This window comes from Erythrolamprus reginae, chromosome 1 (assembly GCF_031021105.1).
Source record: "Erythrolamprus reginae isolate rEryReg1 chromosome 1, rEryReg1.hap1, whole genome shotgun sequence".
NCBI lineage: Eukaryota > Metazoa > Chordata > Lepidosauria > Squamata > Dipsadidae > Erythrolamprus > Erythrolamprus reginae.
The window spans coordinates 19,289,235-19,310,244 of NC_091950.1; the positions used below are offsets into that span (position 1 = coordinate 19,289,235).

Consider the following 21,010-nt stretch of genomic DNA (forward strand, 5'->3'; position numbering starts at 1 on the left):
GGAGAGGGGCGGCATACGAATCAATCAATCAATCAATCAAACAAACAAACAATCAAACAAACAAACAAACAAACAAACAATATAGTGACAAGAGATGAAACCTGGGCTTATCACCACACTCCAGAGAGCAAATGTCAATCAATGCAGTGCCACTATATCATTCTCCTTCAGCCAAATACAGTGGTACCTCATCATAGGAACTTAATTGGTTCCAGGAGGAGGTTCGTAAGGTGAAAAGTTCGTAAGGACTCAATGTAAAAGCAAATAATGCGTGCAAATCCTTCAGGAAAATCCCAAACTTTAGAAGGGAGGCGAACAGAGGGCAGGGAGGAGCAGCTAAAGGGGGCGGGTGGAAGAAGCAAGGCTAGGCTAAAGGGTGAGTGGGAAGGAAGAAAGGCAAGGGGGGCGCCCCTCCCTTTTCTTTCTTCAAAAGACACCGTTCTTTGCAAGCACCGTTGTTCTCTACAAAATTTTTCCTCCCCCAAGCTGCCCCTCCCTCCTCCCTTTTCTTTCTTAAAAAGACACCCTTTCAGTTCCTTTGCAAGCATGTTGTTCTCTACAAAAAATTTCCTCCCCCAAGCTGCCCCTCCCTCCTCCCTTTTCTTTCTTAAAAAGACACCCTTTCAGTTCCTTTGCAAGCATGTTGTTCTCTGCAAAATGTTTCCTACTCCAAGCAGCCCCTCCCTCCTCCCTTTTCTTTCTTAAAAAGACACCCTTTCAGTTCCTTTGCAAGCATGTTGTTCTCTACAAAAATTTTCCTCCCCCAAGCTGCCCCTCCCTCCTCCCTTTTCTTTCTTAAAAAGACACCCTTTCAGTTCCTTTGCAAGCATGTTGTTCTCTGCAAAATGTTTCCTACTCCAAGCAGCCCCTCCCTTTTCTTTCTTAAAAAGACACCCTTTCAGTTCCTTTGCAAGCATGTTGTTCTCTGCAAAATGTTTCCTACTCCAAGCAGCCCCTCCCTTTTCTTTCTTAAAAAGACACCCTTTCAGTTCCTTTGCAAGCATGTTGTTCTCTGCAAAATGTTTCCTACTCCAAGCAGCCCCTCCCTTTTCTTTCTTAAAAAGACACCCTTTCAGTTCCTTTGCAAGCATGTTGTTCTCTGCAAAATGTTTCCTACTCCAAGCAGCCCCTCCCTTTTCTTTCTTCAAAAAAGGGGGGGGAAAGAAACCCCTTCATCCCAGCAGCAGCTGCTTGGGTTCGTAAGGTGAAAATAGTTTGGAAGAAGAGGCAAAAAAATCTTAAACACTGGGTTCGTATCTTGAAAAGTTCATTAGAAGAGGCATTCGTAAGATGAGGTACCACTGTAATTCAAAATCAGCAATTGGTGAGAAAAATCCTGGGCATCCATCGCAGCAGCGTTCATGCCCTTAGCATCCAGGTAGCGTATTACAGCACACACTTCACACTTGGAGGGAAACGGAATGAGGACGCTCATCTCTAACCTTTACCACAATGCCAGTTGATGATCTACTGACCACTGGCCCTGCTCGTTCTGTTCTGCCGCCTTCCTGTTACACAATAGTAATACCAACTTCCCTTGTGAACATTCCCTGCAAGAGCTATGTGCCTTGTAACCTTATTCTCCAGATAACCCTTGTACAATTGGAGGATTTAAAAAATATCTGAAAGAAGGCACAGCGGCTAAAATTCAGTTGATTTTTTTGATCGCATTGCTGATCTGGGGAAGATCAGGGAAACTAATTTTCTCCTAACTCCCCTTCCTATTAATTGACATCTCCCAAAAGACCAATTAGCCCCTAAAAGTGATCAAAAAAACTCAAAACGGCCATGCACAATCAAAGCTTGCCTCTTCTCCCTCCCCCCTTTCAGCTTCTCGAGGCAGGCTGCAGACACAGCATTTAATAATTGGGTTTCCCTTAACTTCCAAAAGCACAGGCAAACAAACCTCTCTGATGTAGACATCTGCAAAGCTGCTGGTGTAGCCGTCTTTCTCCAAAGCGATGACAGCATCGTGCCCAGCGATGAAGCAAAGGACCATGAACACTAGCGGAAGATAAAGAGACAGTAAGTGGACATACCTTCAGGACCGCCTTCTGCCGCACGAATCCTAGCGATCGATTAGGTCCCACAGAGTTGGCCTTCTCAGGGTCCCATCGACGAAACAATGCCGTCTGGCAGGACCCAGGAGAAGAGCCTTCTCTGTGGCGGCCCCGGCCCTCTGGAATCACCTCCCCCCAGAAATTAGGACTGCCCCCACCTGCCTTGCCTTTCGCAAACTCCTAAAAACCTACCTCTGCCGCCAGGCATGGGGAAATTGATTCCCCTCGGCCGTCCTGTTTTATGTATGGTTTGTTTGGGATGTATGATTGTTTTTATATCAAGGGTTTTAATTGTTTTGTTTTTAATCACTGGATTTGTATTGTATACTGTTGTTGTGAGCCGCTCCAAGTCTTTGGAGAGGGGCGGCATACAAATCTAATAAATAATAAAAATAATAATAATACTTATAGCGGTGTGTGTGTTTTCACAGGCTTTTGGATTCTTGAAGCCGAGACCATTATATTCCTTAAACCAGTGTTTTTCAACCAGTGTGCCATGGCACACTAGTGTGCCGTGAGACAAGGTCAGGTGTGCCGTGGGGAAATTAAACATGGGTCCCCAAACTACCATTCCTGCCAGGATATCCCTTTTGTGTTCATCGAAACAGGCCCAGGTTTCACACTAAGTAAGTATAAATACATTTAGAAACTATATTATTAACTATATGTATAATATGTACTGTTTTAGAGTGTCATTTTGTGTCATTTTGGTTGGTGGTGTGCCAGAGGATTTTGTAAATGTAAAAAATGTGCCGTGGCTCAAAAAAGGTTGAAAATCACTGCCTTAAACAAATTCATTAACTGTCATTTTACGGAATCATTCTTCTTCTTTTTTTAATAAAACATTATTTATTTTATTTATTTTATTTATTGGATTTGTATGCCGCCCCTCTCCGTAGACTCGGGCAGCTAACAACAATAGTACAAAACATCATGTAAATCCAATACTAAAACTAATACTAAAACAATTAAAAAATCCTTATTTATAAAACCAAACATACATACAAACAAACATACCATGCATAAATTGTAAGGGCCTAGGAGGAAAGAATATCTCAGTTCCCCCATGCCTGACGGCAGAGGTGGGTTTTAAGGAGCTTACAAAAGGCGAGGAGGGTGGGGGCAATTCTAATCTCCGGGGGGAGTTAGGTCCAGAGGGCCGGGGCCGCCACAGAGAAGGCTCTTCCCCTGGGGCCCGCCAAACGGCATTGTTTTGTTGATGGGACCCGGAGAAGGCCCACTCTGTGAGATCTAACCGGTCGCTGGGATTCGTGCAGTGTTTTTTATTTTTAAAAAACCAAACAAGACATACATACAAAAACCCCTCACAAAACATATAACACAGAAGGAGCTCTAATCGCTCCACTCTTGGTGGAAGACTTTAGTAAAAAGCTTTTGTCGATTAGATACAGGTACAGTCAACCATTCTTCTTAAGGGAGTGGGCCCCAACCTTTTGGACAATAGTGGGGTAGGCCCCTCTGGGACGGATGCCGACAGGGGAGTGGGGGCACGTGATCCTGGGGAATGTGTTTTTTTTGCCGCAGGGAGTAGGGTTTTTTTTGCACCGAACAATAGCACACAGCCCAGAGTAGGAGATACGAACTGCATATCACAAACTCTCAAGAGACACCATGGAAGAATATTTAACAGGCATGAAAAGAAGGGAGGAGAGAGACGGAGATCATGAGACAAACATAAGTCTCCCAAAAGCTAAGACGAGGAAATATGATGAAGCGTATGTAGCGCTTGTCTTCACTGTGACTATGGTGGGAGACGAGGAAAGATCGGTATGTTTACTGTGTCTAAAAATGTTAGCAGTGGACAGCATGCAGCCAAATAAATCATCTCCTGATATTTGGCAGATGCATATTTGCTTAGTATAATCACAATCTGCTCCGCTACATTCAGGGGCCTTATTTATGCAAAAACCACGGAGCAAAAACTTCTAAACCGGTGTGATTTAATCAGTGAAGGACCACAAAATGTTTTACTACCACACTGTGGGTGTGGCTTATTTTGTGGGAGTAGTTTGCTGGCCATCTGACTAGGTGGGAGTGGCTTGACGAACATGTGACCAGGGGTGGCTTAAAGGTCATGTGACTGGCTTAAAGGTGGCCAACTTGACGTCACTCACGTCTAGGGTTAGGGTTAGGATGCCTGGCCTCTCCTCACCTCAAAGAGAGACAATTTCCCTTTCTATTTACTATTACTGAACATCCAAAATATACTATTTAATTCTATGTATATATGCCATATGTGTACATACATATACTCAGGCACACAAAAATATACATTATCTACTATATAAACCGTATGTGTATACACACACACACACAAACAAAAGCATAGCTCTTCTAAAATTATACACATTCAACCTCATTTACTGCTATAGAAAAAACATACCCAGAGCCCAGAAGGGGAAAAAAAAGAACTTTTTTTTTTTAAAGATGGTGTCCCCAGGAAGTGATGTCATCGGCAGGCACCTACCAGTACTGCGTACCTGATCATACCCGTAGGAGCCCATCACTGGATTTAATGTAAAAATATTTCAACCACGCTTTTCTATTCGGTGATCTCCTGGTTCGCCTGGTGCACCAGTTGCGGCCCTATTTGGACAGGGAGTCATTGCTCACAGTCGCTCATGCCCTTATCACCTCGAGGTTCGATTACTGCAATGCTCTCTACATTGGGCTACCTTTGAAAAGTGTTCGGAAACTTCAGATCGTGCAGAATGCAGCCGCGAGAGCTATTGTGGGGCTTCCTAGATTCGCCCACGTTTCTACAACACTCCGTGGCCTGCACTGGGTACCAATCGGTTTCTGGTCACAATTCAAAGTGTTGGTAATGACCTTTAAAGCCCTTCATGGCATTGGACCAGAATATCTCCGAGACCGCCTTCTGTCGCACGAATCCCAGTGACCGATTAGGTCCCACAGAGTGGGCCTCCTCCGGGTCCCGTCGACCAAACAATGTCGTTTTGCGGGCCCCAGGGGAAGAGCCTTCTCTGTGGCGGCACCAGCCCTCTGGAATCAACTCCCCCTGGAGATTAGAACAGCCCCCACCCTCCTTGTCTTTCGCAAGTTACTCAAGACCCACCTATATCGCCAGGCATGGGGGAATTAAGACATCTCCCCCAGGCTTTCTTATATTTTCTGTTTGGTATGTATGTGCTGTATGGTTTTTAAATTGTTGGGGTTTTTTAATGTAATTTTATTATTAGATTTGTTCCATTGTTATACTGTTTTTATTGTTGTTGTGAGCCGCCCCGAGGCTTCGGAGAGGGGCGGCATACAAATCTAATAAATTGAATTGAATCTCATCCAGTGTTTCTCAATCTCCATAGCTTGACGATGTGTGTGAACTTCAACTCCCAGCATTCCCCAGCCAGCATGCTTGGCTGGGGAATTCTGGGAACTGAAGTCCACACATGGTCAAGCTGCCAAGGTTGAGGGATGCTGATGATTCTGGGAGGTAATCAGGAAGTCAGCAATTATTTCCATTTGTCCCTCCTGGTCAAAGGCTCAACCATCCAAGATGGGATTGAGAGGCGAAGAAAAGCGTCACGCACGAGGAAGCAGAGAAATAAAAGGGAAAAATGTACGTACCATATAAAAGAGGATCCTCGTAGGAGCGGTTTGGGAGATAAATCAGAACAAACAAAGGCAACAGAATAATAATTCCAAGTACCGCAATCACCAGAGGGCTGTAGGGAGGAAGGAACAAGCACAGAGTTCAAATGTTAAAGTCGTTAATTAAAAAGCCACCACTGGGAACACTATTTGAGGTTCTCCATGTTAGAATGTCGAGGTAATATAATAAACCTTCAACAAACTTTAAGTAGAGTTAATGTAGCAATGAGGGTTAGTCGGTCTTAGTACAAAATAGAACAATATTATTATTATACAGTGATCCCTCGAGTTTCGCGATCTCGATCTTCGCGAAACGCTATATCGCGATTTTTAAAAAAATATTAATTAAAAAAAAAACCACTTCCGGGTTTGGCTTCGGGAGTCAGCTGGGAAGCGGCGCGGCTGTTTTAAAAGGTCGCAGCCGGCCTGGGGGGCTTCCCAGCAACCCCCCGAACCCCCAACCTGGGTCTTCCCGGCTGCCCACGCAAAGGGGAAACCCCGGCTCCTCGCTGATGCCCGCCGCTCGCCCGCCCGCCAGCAAGAGGGGGAAGACCCAGGGAAGGTTCCTTCGGCCGCCCAGCAGCTGATCTGCTCGGTAGCGCAGCAGCAGCGAGGAGCCAAATCGGGGTTTCCCCTTTGCGTGGGCGGCGGGGAACGCAAACTCCACCATCTACGCATGCGCGGCCATAGAAAAAAGGGCGCGCATGCGCAGATGGTGTTTTTACTTCCGCAACCCTACATCGCGAAAAATCGATTATCGCGAGGGGTCTTGGAACGGAACCCTCGCGATAATAGAGGGATCACTGTATACAGATAGGCAAAAACGATAGTAGTTGCACAGTCCAATATCATACACAATAGTCAGCCATCATATGTACATCCCATCTACCTTGATACGGTGTCTCCATGACCTTCAAATCTTGCTGGAATCGCTCACCTTGCTCATCACTGACTGCACCAAGATTTTCAGGGAAGTTAGCAAGATGGCTATGTAAAAAATGCAATTTGATGCTCATCTTGCCTAATTAACTATACTGCTCAAAAAAATAAAGGGAACACTCAAAGAACACATCTTAGATCTGAATGAATGAAATATTCTCATTGAATACTTTGTTCTGTACAAAGTTGAATGTGCATTGTATTGTCAATCAGTGTTGCTTCCTAAGTAGACAGTTTGATTTCATAGAAGTTTGATTTACTTGGAGTTATATTGCATTAAGTGTTCCCTTTTTATTTCTTTTGAGCAGTGTATATTATATATATAAGGTGTAGAGAAAAAACTTGACGCGGTAGAAGGAAACTAACTACAGCAGATTTGAAACCAGCAATTAACTACTTCAGCTTCAACCACAACAACACAAGAGCACACAACAGATTTAAACTTAATATTAACCGCTCCAAACTTGACTGTAAAAAATATGACTTCAGTAACTGAGTTGTCGAAGCATGGAACTCATTACCGGACTCCATAGTGTCATCCCAAACCCTCAACACTTTACCCTTAGATTATCTACGGTTGACCTATCCAGATTCCTAAGAGGTCAGTAAGGGGCGAGTACAAGTGCACTAGAGTGCCTTCTGTCCCCTGTCCTATTGCTCCACTATATCTCCTATACCTTTCTTCTATTCCTATATCTCTTCTTCTATTCTTTCATTGATATGTTCTATTCCTATATCTTCTTTTCTATTCTTTCTTAGATATATTTTACTATGAGTATCTCCTCTATTACCTTCATCATGTATTTTACTATGTGTATATAGATATATACCCACTAAAACCCTCATTGTGCATTGGACAAAATAAATAAATAAAATAAATAAATAAATAAAAAAGCTGAAAAATGAACAGAAATTGTGTTACAAATTGTTCCCCAGTGAAATGCCCAGAATGTTCGACCTGCCCCAGCTTATGCATATATTATATTATTATTATTATTTATTCTTTGTCCAATATACAATACATATGAAAGAGAATAGACATTAAGTAATATATATAATGATAGAAAGTAAGAAAGAAGAGAAGTAGGAGGAAAGGAGAGAAAATGTATGAGATATGAGATAAGGAAAGAAGATTGGACAGGGGACGATAGGCACATCAGTGCACTTATATACGCCCCTTACTGGCCTCTTAGGAACCTGGAGAGGTCAATCGTGGAGAGTCTTAGGGAGAAATGTTGGGGGCTGGGGGCTGACACCACTGAGTTTGGCAATGAGTTCCACGCTTCGACAAGTCGATTGTTAAAGTCATATTTTTTACAGTCAAGTTTGGAGCGGTTGATGTTAAGTTTGAATCTGTTGCGTGCTCTTGTGTTGTTGCTGTTGAAGCTGAAGTAGTCGTTGACCGGAAGGATGTTGCAGCATATGATCTTGTGGGCAATACTTAGATCGTGTTTTAGGCGTCGCAGTTCTAAGCTTTCAAGATCCAGGATTGTTAGTCTATTTTCGTAGGATATTCTGTTTCGAGTGGAGGAGTGAAGGGCTCTTCTGGTGAAATATCTTTGGACGTTTTCGAGAGTGTTGATGTCTGAGATGTGGTGTGGGTTCCAGACAGATGAGCTGTATTCGATAATGGGTCTGGCATAGGTTTTGTAGGCTCTAGTCAGTAGCGAGAGATTGCCAGAGCAGAAGCTACGTAGGATCAGGTTAACAACTCTGGAAGCCTTCTTGGCGATATTGTTGCAGTGGGCTTTAGCACTTAGGTCATTTGATATTAGTATTCCAAGGTCTTTTACTGAGTGTGGGTTGGCTGCGAGAATTTGTTTATTAAGTTCATAAATGTGGTTTGGATCCACCAATACTTCCACTACCACCACCACCCACTCCCCTATCCTGACTGCCCCAAACCAGAAAGGAATTCCCAGGAATGCAAACTGCTGGGCCGATTTATGCCAACAGCAGCCAATGCACCGAGTTCTGAGTGGCGCTGCAGAAAACAGCTGGTGCCTGGTGTCGAACTGCAATGCAGATCCAAGCCCGGGATTCACGCAGGGAGCCCGGAAGTTTATTGAGGTCAGGAAAAGGCCGCTTAGTATCTGCAGAGCTGCATGGGGTCTTCAGACCAATAGTTACAGCTGAAGAGGCGAAAGAAGACATGACAGGGAGAAACGCAGGGCTGCCTCCCAACCCTGTGGTAGTAGTATTTCCTTTTTTCCTTTTTTTTAGATGGACTCAAAGCTCAGCTGCATTTAAGCAGGCAAATGCTGAGCCAGCCAGCTCAGCATTTAGCTAAGCATAAGACAGCTTTCTCTTTTTGTGTTGGGTTTTTCTGTTCTCTGCGAGCATTGGAGGGGGGGGGAAGCATATTTTTCATTGATTTTTAATTGATCTTCACAAATACACTGCTCAAACAAAATAAAGGGAACACTTAGTAGAGTAGAGTAGAGTAGAGTAGAGTAGAATAGAATAGAATAGAAAAGAATAGAAAAGAATAGAAAAGAATAGAAAAGAAAAGAAAAGAATAGAATAGAAAAGAATAGAATAGAATAGAATAGAATAGAATAGAATTCTTCATTGGCCAAATGTGATTGGACACACAAGAAATGTGTCTTGGTGCAGATGCTCTCAGCGTACATAAAAGAAAAAGATACATTTGTCAAGAATCATGTGGTACAACACTTAATGACTGTCACAGGGGTCAAATAGGCAACGAAGAAACAATCAATATTAATAAAGATCTTAGATTACAAGCAACAAGTTATAGTCATACAGTCCTAAGTGGGAGGAAAAGGATGATAGGAATGATGAGAAAAAAACTAGTAGAAATAGAAGTGCAGCCTTAGTGAATAATTTGACAGTGATGAGGGAATTATTTGTTTAGCAGAGGGATGGCATTCGGGGAAAAACTAAACTTGTGTCTAGTTGTCTTGATGTGCAGTGCTCTATTGCATCATTTTGAGTGTAGGAGTTGAAACAGTTCATGTCCACGATGCAAGGGGTCAGTAAATATTTTCCCTGCCCTCTTTTGGACTTGTGCAGTATACAGGTCCTCAATGGAAGGCAGGTTAGCAGCTATTGTTCTTTCTGCGCCAGCTCAGGAAGCTCAAACTGCCCAAGGAGTTGCTGATATAGTTCTACAGAAGAATCATTGAATCTGTCATCTGCACCTCTATCACTGTCTGGTTTGGTGCTGCAACCCAACAAGACAGACACAGACTTCAGAGGAGAACCAGAACTGCAGAAAAAACAATTGCTGCCAACCTGCCTTCCATTGAGGACCTGTATACTGCACCAGTCAAAAAGAGGGCAGGGAAAATATTTACTGACCCCTCGCATCCTGGACACAAACTGTTTCAACTCCTACCCTCAAAACGTCGCTACAGAGCACTGCACACCAAGACAACTAGACACAAGAATAGTTTTTTCCCCGAACGCTATCACTCTGCTAAACAAATAATTCCCTCAACATTGTCAGACCTTTTACTAAATCTGCACTTCTATTCTACTAGTTTTTCTCATCATTCCTATCATCCTTTTCCTCCCACTTAGGACCGTATGACTGTAACTTGTTGCTTGTATCCCAAGATCTTTATTAATATTGATTAGTTTCTTCATTGCTTATTTGACCCCTATGACAATCATTAAGTGTTGTACCACATGATTCTTGACAAATGTATATTTTATTTTATGTATACTGAGAGCATATGCACCAAGACAAATTCCTTGTGTGTCCAATCACACTTGGCCAATAAAATTCTATTCTATTCTATTCTATTCTGTTCTGTTCTGTTCTATTCTATTCTGATTCTCCTCTAAGTCTGTGTCCGTCTTGTTGGGTTGCAGAACCAAACCAGACAGTGATAGAGGTGCAGATGACAGACTCAATGATTCCTCTGTAGAACTGTATCAGCAGCTCCTTGGGCAGTTTGAGCTTCCTGAGTTGGTGCAGAAAGAACATTTGTTGTTGAAGGAGGTAATTGCAAAGCATCCTTGAAACCTTGCCTACACAAGGACCAGTTCAGGTAGTCGCCAGAAGTCAACACAGTCAAAGATATTAAAAATCTTAGGGAAAGGCTGTTTTGACCAGATGTTGAAGGCTGAACATCTGAGAAATTTCTCCCTGCAAGGAAAGACTCCCTGAAAGACTCTTTCTTGATAACCAGAATTTGAAAAATGACAGGTCCCTCTACTTTGCTGTGTTAGATCCTTGTAGCCTTGGAACACCTTTTCAAAAACCCTCTGCAAAAAATTCAACTGCTGAGTCTAATACATAAAATTGAGCTGCCTTTTAAAAGTCTTTATGATCTAAAAATAAGAAGACACACTATGTTGCTTTATGCACTTGCGTTATATTGCTCTACGTCCTAAGATGTAATGAAAAGCTTAATAAATGCATTAATTTTATAACAGATATTATTTATCCCACGGATGTTTCATCTGTTAATTAACTTTGGGCTATGTTTAGTTCATTTTAATTATGGTAACATTTTTTTTCCCTTCACTGCGCAATTACTATTTAATGGAGGCATCGTAGGAGGAGAGCTATGCTATTTATGATAGCCAAAATTAAGCAAGAATCTGATACCATCTTTTACGGATTAATTATTTTTTCTTAAAAGACATCAAATTTTGTGAGCTGCCGCTCCAAAAAGCTTTTGTCTCTGAAGGAAATACAGTGGTACCTCATCATACGAACCCCTCGTCATACAAACTTTTCGAGATACGAACCCGGGGTTTTGAATTTTTTTGCCTCTTCTTACGAACTTTTTTCGCCTTACGAATCCGCCACCACCGCTGGGATGCCCCGCCTCCGGACTTCCGTTGCAAGTGAAGCACCCGTTTTTGCGATCCTGGGATTCCCCTGAGGCTCCCCTCCATGAGAAACCCCACTTCCGGACTTCCGCGTTTTTGCGAGGCTGTAGGGAAATCCCAGGAGGGGAATCCCAGGATCGCAAAAATGGGTGCTCTGCTGGCAACGGAAGTCTGGAGGTGGGGTTTCCCAGAGAGGAAAGCCTCAGCGAAATCGCAGCATCGCAAAAACACGGAAGTCCGAAGAGGTCAATTGTAGATAGTCTAAGGTTAAAGGTTTTGGGGTTAGGAGTAGAAACCACAGAATCAGGTAGTGCATTCCAGGCATTGATGACTCTGTTGCCGAAGTCGTATTTTTTGCAGTCAAGTTTGGAGCGGTTGACATTTAGTTTAAATCGGTTTTGTGCTCATGTGTTATTGCGGTTGAAGGTGAAGTAGTTGTTAACAGGTAGGACATTTTGATATATGATTTCATGAACTATAATTAAGTCGGAATGGAGACGACGGAGTTGTAAGTTGTCTAAACCAAGAATTTCAAGTCTATGTAGCTCACCAGCACCTCCTTCCTGAGTTCAGAGAAAACAGTCTCTATAAAACTCGCAGGACCCGGCGTCGGCTTGCAAGTTGTGTCAGAATTGGGTCCAAAGGGCAGCTGAGTCACCGGCTCCAACCCATATGGGTGACATCCCGCCAGGTTAAGCCGGTTCGCAGCTTGTGGTCACCCGTGCGGCTCCTGTCGGCCCCCAAATATTTAGCTGCCCAAAACAAACTTTAATATGGTGCTTCTTCCCCCCAGTTTGTGTACAGAAGCTGGGATGGGCTGAGCGCTGATGATCCCTTCCTTGAAGAGGGGGAGAGATAGCGTTCCGTTCTGAGATAAAATAAATAAATAAAGCCTTGTCGATCAAGACAGTAGAAATGCTGATGGATTGAGTGACTTTATGGACTAGAAACTTGGAATGTTGGGTTTTGGGCTACCATGGACTACCAAGACTCATCTCTCCAAGAATGCTTCCTTCTATGGAAAATTCAAAGGGAAGTGTAGAATTAAATTGGTTGGTAGTGGCTTTTTAAGCATGCTGGTTGGGGAATTCTGGGAGTTGAAGTCCCAGCAGCAGCGGCCAAAAAAGGCAATGCCATCCTAAGCTGCATCAACAGGGGGATACACTCCAAGACAAGGGAAGTATTAATACCACTCTACTACACTCTGGTCAGACCACATCTGGAGTACTGCATCCAGTTCTGGTCACCACACCTCAAAAGAGACACTGAAACTCTGGAGAAGGTGCAGAAAAGAGCAACCAAGATGACTAAGGGACTGGAAACCAAGACTTATGAAGAGAGATTGAGGGAACTGGGCATGGATAGCCTTGAGAAAAGGAGGGCCAGAGGGGGCATGATAGCTGTATACAGGTATACGAGGGGTTGCCACAGAGAGGAGGGGATCACGCTATTCTCCAGAGCACCAGAGGGCCGGGCGAGGAACAACGGCTGGAAGCTGACCAAGGAGAGATTCAACCTAGAAGTAAGGAAGAACTTCCTGACGGTCAGAGCGATCAACCGGTGGAACAACCTGCCTGTGGAGGTTGTGAACTCCCCAACTCTGGACACTTTCAGGAGGAGATTGGACTGCCACCTGGCTGGGGTGCTTTAGGATTCCTGCTCAGGCAGGGGGTTGGACTTGATGACCTACATGGTCCCTTTCAACTCTAACAATAAATAAATAAACAAATAACAATATACAATAGCATTTAGACTTACTGGTATACACTGCGGCATAGTGCTTTACAGCCCTTTCTAAGTGGTTTACAGAGTCAAAATATTTGCCCCCAACAATCTGGGTCCTCAGATCTTCAAATTGCTAAGGTTGAGGTTCCATGGTTTAATGCAAGCCCAGGCACCCATCCAGAGTAGGATTTAATGCAGGGGTAGCATTTTAATACGGACACTTCAAAAGTGCTCCCCCCCCCTTTTGTTTAATTTTAAAGAAGGGGAGAATATCATATGTTTTAAGGATTGCAGTGAGTGACTTCATAACCTGCAAAGTTTTGAGTCCTAATTTTTGTTGTGATTGGCTCTGGCCCAGCTCCTGCCCCAGGGAATGGGGAGGTGGATGCAGGGGAAAATTCAACATGTCACAGGCCTGTGTTATTGCCGACAGAATCAGATCAGAGTTTAGTTTCCTCGGAGGAAGAAGAAGGTGGGAGTGACTCAGCAGAGGAGGGCTTGGCACACAGCCAAGGCATTCAATCTTCCTTATCTTCTATAGCTTCAGATGAAGACGTTTTGGACCCACGCAAGCGCAGAATTATGCGTAGAAGAGACCAAGTAAGAACATATTACAGGAAATAAGGGAGGCCACCTGTGTTTGGGTGGGGCTCCAGTAATTAGGGCTGCTGCTATAAAGAGCAGCATGTGGGTTTGGCCATTGTGGAAGAATATCTGTTGCAGTTTTGTCAGGAATCTTGTGTGCTGGACTTCGATGCTTTTTCACGCCTTTGAAACCAAAGCAGAGCAGCGTGTGTGTGTGTGTCTCCCTTCCTTGGAAGAAGAAGGGGTGTGAAGTTTCTCCACAGCTGCTGGCTAAGTACTTAATGATTGTTTAAGAGAAATTGTACAGACTACCGGGTTGTTTTGGGAAGAGTGCTCTTTGCAATACACAAGGAGTGCTTAGTTTATTTTGAATTTTGTGATAAAGAACATTGTTTTGAATTTTCAAACGTGTGTGTGCCTGAAATTTGTATCCTTGAATTTTCGGGAGGCTCCTATCAGAGAGCCCGGCAGAACAATTTTGCTCCTTAAAGCCTCCGACATTAGAGTAACATAAGCATAGTAACAATTTTGTCACACCTACTATGGGGCAATCCAGGGGGGCAAGAAAGGGTTGTATTTGGATTGTATGATGTCACACCTAGGCTGTGGTTGTTGGGTTTTTTTAAAAATCCCCATCCCGGGGTGCCACGCAAACATATTCTGTGGGTGCTGTAGAAATTAAAGCATGAGCTGTGGGGGCGAAGTGGTTAAAATACAGTAATGCAGGCTGTCTGCCAGCTGCCTGCAGTTTGATTCTCACCGGCTCAAGGTTGATTCAGGTCAGTAAAATGAGGACCCAGATGGTCGGAGACAATATGCTGACTCTATAAACCGCTTAGAGAGCACTGTAATGCAGTATATACAGGTAGTCTTAAGTTCTATTGCTATTTTGGGGGGGGGGGAGATAAATGCTGCAGGAATAGAAGAGAATAGAAGAGATGAGATGAGAATAGAATAGATGAGAAGAGAACAGATGAGAACAGAATAGAATAGAATAGATGAGAATGGAATAGATGAGAATGGAATAAATGAGAATGGAATAGAATAGAATAGAATAGAATAGATGAGAATAGATGAGAATAGAAGAGATGAGATGAGAATAGAATAGAATAGATGAGAAGAGAACAGATGAGAACAGAATAGAATAGATGAGAATAGAATAGATGAGAATGGAATAAATGAGAATGGAATAGAATAGAATAGAATAGATGAGAATAGAATAGATGAGAATAGAATAGAATAGATGAGAATGGAATAAATGAGAATGGAATAAATGAGAATGGAATAGAATAGAATAGATTAGAATAGAATAGAATAGATGAGAATAGAATAGAATAGATGAGAATAGAATAGAATAGAATAGATGAGAATGGAATAAATGAGAATGGAATAGAATAGAACAGAATAGAATAGATGAGAATAGAATAGATGAGAATAGAATAGAATAGAATAGTTGAGAATGGAATAGATGAGAATGGAATAAATGAGAATGGAATAGAATAGAATAGAATAGATGAGAATAGAATAGATGAGAATAGAATAGAATAGAATAGATGAGAATAGAATAGAATAGATGAGAATGGAATGGAATAGAATAGAATAGATGAGAATAGAATAGATGAGAATAGAATAGAAGAGAATGGAATAGATGAGAATGGAATAAATGAGAATGGAATAGAATAGAATAGAATAGATGAGAATAGAATAGATGAGAATAGAATAGAATAGAATAGATGAGAATAGAATAGAATAGATGAGAATGGAATAGAATAGAATAGAATAGATGAGAATAGAATAGAAGAGAATGGAATAGATGAGAATGGAATAAATGAGAATGGAATAGAATAGAATAGAATAGAATAGATGAGAATAGAATAGAATAGATGAGAATAGATGAGAATGGAATAAATGAGAATGGAATGGAATGGAATAAATAGAATAGATCAGAAGAGAATAGATGAGAATGGAGGGGAGGAGAAGGGAAGAGGAGGAGGAGGAGGAAGGGAAGGAAAAGATGAAGGAAAAGGAGAAGCAGAAGGGACCTTGGAGCTCTTCTAGTCCAACCCCCTGCTTAGGCAAGAAATCCTATACCATTTCAAGCAAATGGTTACCCAATCTCTTCTTAAACACTTCCAGCGTTGGAGCATTCGCAATTTCTGGAGGCAAGTCGTTCCACTGATTAATTGTTCTGTCAGGAAATTTCTCTTTCGAAATGCCTCCAGTGTGAAACTCTAATTAATAGTATAAAAATTGGAGCTATGACCGCCGTGCATTCCTTTCAAAATTGCTTTACACCATCAATGGGCAAATCGCCACAGCATAGATTAGCTGGCAGACTCCACAATGTATTTTTAGGCACAATCATTAATGATTTCCCTATTTCCTGCCAAAGGAGAGAGGCCAGGAGCCCTGGCAAGCCTGCTTGGCGAAAAGCACTGAAACTAAAGATCAGATGGATCATCGTTGTCTACAGCGGCGTTTTGTTAATAACTACACATTGCTCAACCTTCAACCGGAACCCTGCCACTGTCTGCAGCCTGGGATTTGATCTCTGGATTTGAATTGGACTCTTGCTCTAGGGTTGCTGTCTACAACAAGGCCCTCCCTATTCTCCAACAGGGCCGTGCAGGCAACCCATCCCTAGACTGAAATCCCTTAAGGCAGTGTTTCCCAACCTTGGCAACTTGAAGATATCTGGACTTCAACTCCCAGAATTCCCCAGCCAGCGAGGAAAGATTTCATGAACTCAATCTGTATAGTCTGGAGGACAGAAGGGAAAGGGGGGACATGATTGAAACATTTAAATATGTTAAAGGGTTAAATAAGGTTCAGGAGGGAAGTGTTTTTAATAGGAAAGTGAACACAAGAACAAGGGGACACAATCTAAAGTTAGTTGGGGGAAAGATCAAAAGCAACATGAGAAAATATTATTTTACTGAAAGAGTAGTAGATCCTTGGAACAAACTTCCAGCAGACGTGGTAGATAAATCAACAATAACTGAATTTAAACATGCCTGGAATAAACATAGATCCATCCTAAGATGAAATACAGGAAATAGTATAAGGGCAGACTAGATGGACCAGGAGGTCTTTTTCTGCCGTTAACCTTCTATGTTTCTATGTTTCTAACTCTAAGAGTTGAAGTCCACAAAGTGGCCAAGGTTGGAAACCTCTGATCTAAGGTACCTTCTTATGGCCTGAACATCAGTGGTCCTTCTGCCAAACCACCTGGTTTTGACCTGCCTCCTTTCGTCTGGTTAAAATTGAACAGATTTAAGTGTGATATTGTGCATCAGGGGTGCATCAGTGACTTATAGGCAAATTGTGAGGCTCAGCAAAGGATGCCGTAAGAACATAAGAACATAAGAGCCATGCTGAATCAGGCCAAAGCCCATCGAGTCCAGCATTCTGTGTCCCACAATGGCCCACCAATTGTCCATGGGGATCTTGAGCAGAAAGAGAAGGCAAGGCCCTCCCTTTCCCGGGACCCCCAACAAATGGTACCCAAGGGAATCCTGCCTGCCTCAACCAACATAGAGGCGGGCACATGGACATCCGTTTCAACAACCACCGATACACTTGGTATCCATGAATCTTTCTAATCCTGCCTTAAAGCTATCCAGGCTGACAGCTGTCACAACCTCTTCTGGAAGTGAATTCCATAAACCAACGACCCTATGGATGAAGAAATATTTCCCTTGATTTGTCCTCACTTTCTTACCTATGAGCTTTAGGGAGGGCCCCCTCGTCCTAATATTGTGTGATAGAAAAAAGAATTTTTCTCTATCCACCTTTTCTATCCCATGCATGATTTTATACACTTTGATCAAGTCCTCACTTAAACGCCGTCTTTCAAGACTGAAGAGACCAAGGCGTTGCAACCTGGTTTCATAAGGAAGGGGCTCCATTTCTTTGATCATTCTTGTTGCCCTTTTTTGCACCTTTTCCAGTTCCATTATATCCTTCTTGAGTGCGGTGACCAGAACTGTACACAGTACTCCAAGTGTGGTCTCACCATCGATTTGTACAGAGGCAATACAACACTTACTGACTTATTTTCAATTCCCTTCCTAATCATGCCAAGCATGGAAATTGCTTTTTTTACTGCTGCTGCGCACTGGGTTGACATCTTCCTTGAGCTGTCCACCAAAATCCCAAGATCCCTTTCTTGGGTTGTCTCAGAAAGCTTTGTCCCCATCAGTTGGTAGGTATAATTGGGGTTCTTGCCCCAATATACACAACTTTGCACTTATTTATGGCCATGTTAGCGGCCTTTGAAGAAGCAGCTGGCGAACATTACTAGATTGGACAAGACACAAACGTGGAGATTTTAATGGAGACTCAGCCTGCCGAAATTTCAAACTTTAGGAGTTTCCCCCACCAAGCCATTCTTTTAAATAGGATCATCGCAATCACTTATGCCTGCCAGAAGACACTGGGGAAAATTGGCAGTCAAAATTGTAGCTATGTCCAGCAGGACCCCATCATTATGACTGCTGTTGTTATTATCCTTATGTATTTCTCTAATGGCATCAAATTTTAAACTATCTCATTTAACATCCACACACACATGTTCAACTTCCTGCCTTTAACCATTCTACGTTACATTACATTTTAATAGAATTCTCTATTCTTTATTGGCCAAGGATTGGACACACAAGGAATTTGTCTTTGGTGCATATGCTCTCAGTGTACATAAAATAAAAAGATACATTTGTCCAGAATCATACTTAATTATTGTCATAAGGTACAAATAAGCAATCAGGAAATAATATTAATATAAATCGTAAGGATAAAAGCAACAGGTTACAGTCATAAGTGGGAGGAGAAATAGAATAGAATAGAATAGAATAGAATTCTTTATTGGTCAAGTGTGATTGGACACACAAGGAATTTGACTTTGGTGCAGATGCTCTCAGTGTACATAAAAGAAAAAGAGACATTTGTCAAGAATCATGAAGTACATCACTTACTGATTGTCATAGGGGTCAAATAAGCAATCAGGAAACAATCAATATTAACAAAAATCTTAAGGATACAAAGCATCAAAATTCACTCAAACAAAACAACCGCTCTAAATCAGGATAAAATTGGAATTAAAGCTACTAAAAGTCAGGATTTTATTCTATTTATTTTTTTGTTCTCAAGTCTTATTCAAAGCCCTACACAGGGAGAGTGTCTCTTTACCGAAAACCTAGCAAAACCCAAGAAGTTTCTTCAGAGTTGAAGAAGCTTCTTGGATGAGAAGCAAAACGTCCTCAAAGGAAAACCAGTTGCCTCTTGGTGGGGGGGAACCACCTTTGGGACAACCTGCCGCTAACATGGCCATAATGGTTCCCATTTTTGCAATTTCTCTCTTTTTCTTTATCCTATGTTCCCTTCCCACAAATTGTCCTGTAACAGGTTTAATAGTTTACAAGATTAATAGTTTACAAGATTTCTTTCTTTCTTTCCTTCTCTCCCTTCCCCTTTCTTTCTTTTTCTTTCCCTCCCTCCCTCTTTCTTTTTCTGTTTCCCCTCTTTCTTTCTTTCTTTTTCTTTCCCTCCCTCCCTCTTTCATTCATTCTTTCCCTCTTTCTTTCTTTCTTTCTTTCTTTCTTTCTTTCCCTCGCTCCCTCTTTCTTTCTTTCTTTCTTTTCCTCCCTCCCTCCCTCCCTCCTTCCTTCCTTCCTTCCTTCTTTCTTTCGACTTCTATGCCGCCCAATCCCAAAGGACTCAGTCCGGCTTACAACAATATAAAAATACAATTTACAATAAAAAAACCAAGTCAAATATAAATATTAAAACGATAAGCCCAGTTTAAAAACAACAACAACCCAGGACTCAAACAATCCAATTCAACAGATGCATATCATTCAGTACAATTTGCCCATGAAAAATATCAAATCTATGCCGCCCAAACTCCAGTGCACCCCGGGGTTTAAACTTTTTTAAGCCCTTCTTTCTGGTCCCCAGAAGTCGTGGGAAAGAAAGTTTTAAAAGGATCGGGGTGGGGAAACAACCCCGGGTGCAGGCGGGAGGGGGGGGGCAAACCCGTGTCTTTCGCGCTTACGTTCACACGACACGTACCTGTGCAAGGCCGCCGCGGCGTTGAAGAGGTAGAAGGTCGGGAAGGCCGAAAGGAAAAGCCCGACGGCGACCCCGAGGGGATGCAGCCGCATGGCCGGCGCCGCCGAGAAGTAGACCCTGCAAGAAGAAGGTGGTCGTGGGAAACGGGCGACCAGAGGCGATCGCTCCGGCAGGGAAGGGTCGATCGGCCAAGCGGCGGGTTCACGGGCGTGAACGCAATCTCCTCAGGTGATCCTCCCGCCCAAAAAGAGAGAGAGAAAAGGACTCCTCTATCCAAAGGTCGTGACTGTTGGCAGTTTCCTTGCTCAAGCGACCCCGGGTAAAAAGAGCGGCGCACCTCTTCAAAGGGCGAGACGCGCCTTTGTTGGGTCTCTCGCCCCCCCCCCCCCAGCCGCCGCCCATTACGACAAGGGAAGGCAAAGTGGGCTCCCCTGTGACATGTGGACTTCAGCTCCCAGAATTCCTCAGCTAGCATGATTGCCTCAGGAATTCTGGGAGTTGAGGTCTACAACTCACAGAAGAGCTAACTTTGCTTACCCCTGCATTACGAGGGTCGGGGATAGGGCCTTCCTTGCAAACCCAGCCCGGAGAGAAAAACAGCGCAGGGAACTCTTGACAAAAAACGTGATTTTTTTTCGTTTGTGCTCCATTCCCGGGTTTGGCTCAGGTCCCGGGGCGCTGGAATAACCAACCGCTGCGAATGATACCTTGCCAGTGAGGGTCAACAACCGTCAGAGACAGGCTGTGCCAAGTGGGCCTCGGCCTCTGGCTGGCATAACGAAACCCCGGCAGCTGGACTCCCTCCCTCCCCCCCTTAAGATTTGCGCAACTAACGGCAAAGTCCAAAGCAAACGTGCCTTGGCATCTGTGGAGAGTCTCAGTCAGTCATCCAGCTGGTGGTTTTGCTTCCCCAAGAGGCAAATGGGGAACCCTCCACTTGTTTTTCTTTTGAAGAGGCTTTGCTTCTTACCCAAGAAGATTCTTCAGCTCTCACTCGATGATGGGGAGTGGAGTGGCATGGCATGGCGTGGCATAGCATAGCATAGCATAACAGAGAAAGAATGGCATGGAATAGAATAAAATAGAATAGAAAAAGAATGGAATAGAATAGAATAGAGAAAGAATGGAAGTGAATAGAACAGAACACAACAGAATAGAATAGAGAAAGAATAGAATGGGATAGAATAGAATAG

The 21,010-nt window shown here is 43.0% G+C and overlaps 1 protein-coding gene across 1 annotated transcript in view; it reads right to left on the reverse strand.

Moving 5' to 3' along the window:
• The window catches only part of TM6SF2 (transmembrane 6 superfamily member 2), a 42,385-nt gene extending 22,185 nt beyond the window's left edge, over window positions 1-20,200 (reverse strand). The window contains exons 1-3 of the mRNA XM_070746287.1: window positions 19,818-20,200; window positions 5,667-5,764; window positions 1,907-2,004 (exon numbers count right to left, since the gene is read on the reverse strand). Coding sequence (XP_070602388.1) covers window positions 1,907-2,004; window positions 5,667-5,764; window positions 19,818-19,909 — 288 coding nt within the window. The 5' untranslated portion in view covers window positions 19,910-20,200. The remainder of the gene's footprint in view (window positions 1-1,906; window positions 2,005-5,666; window positions 5,765-19,817) is intronic.
• Between the last annotated feature and the right edge of the window lie 810 nt (window positions 20,201-21,010).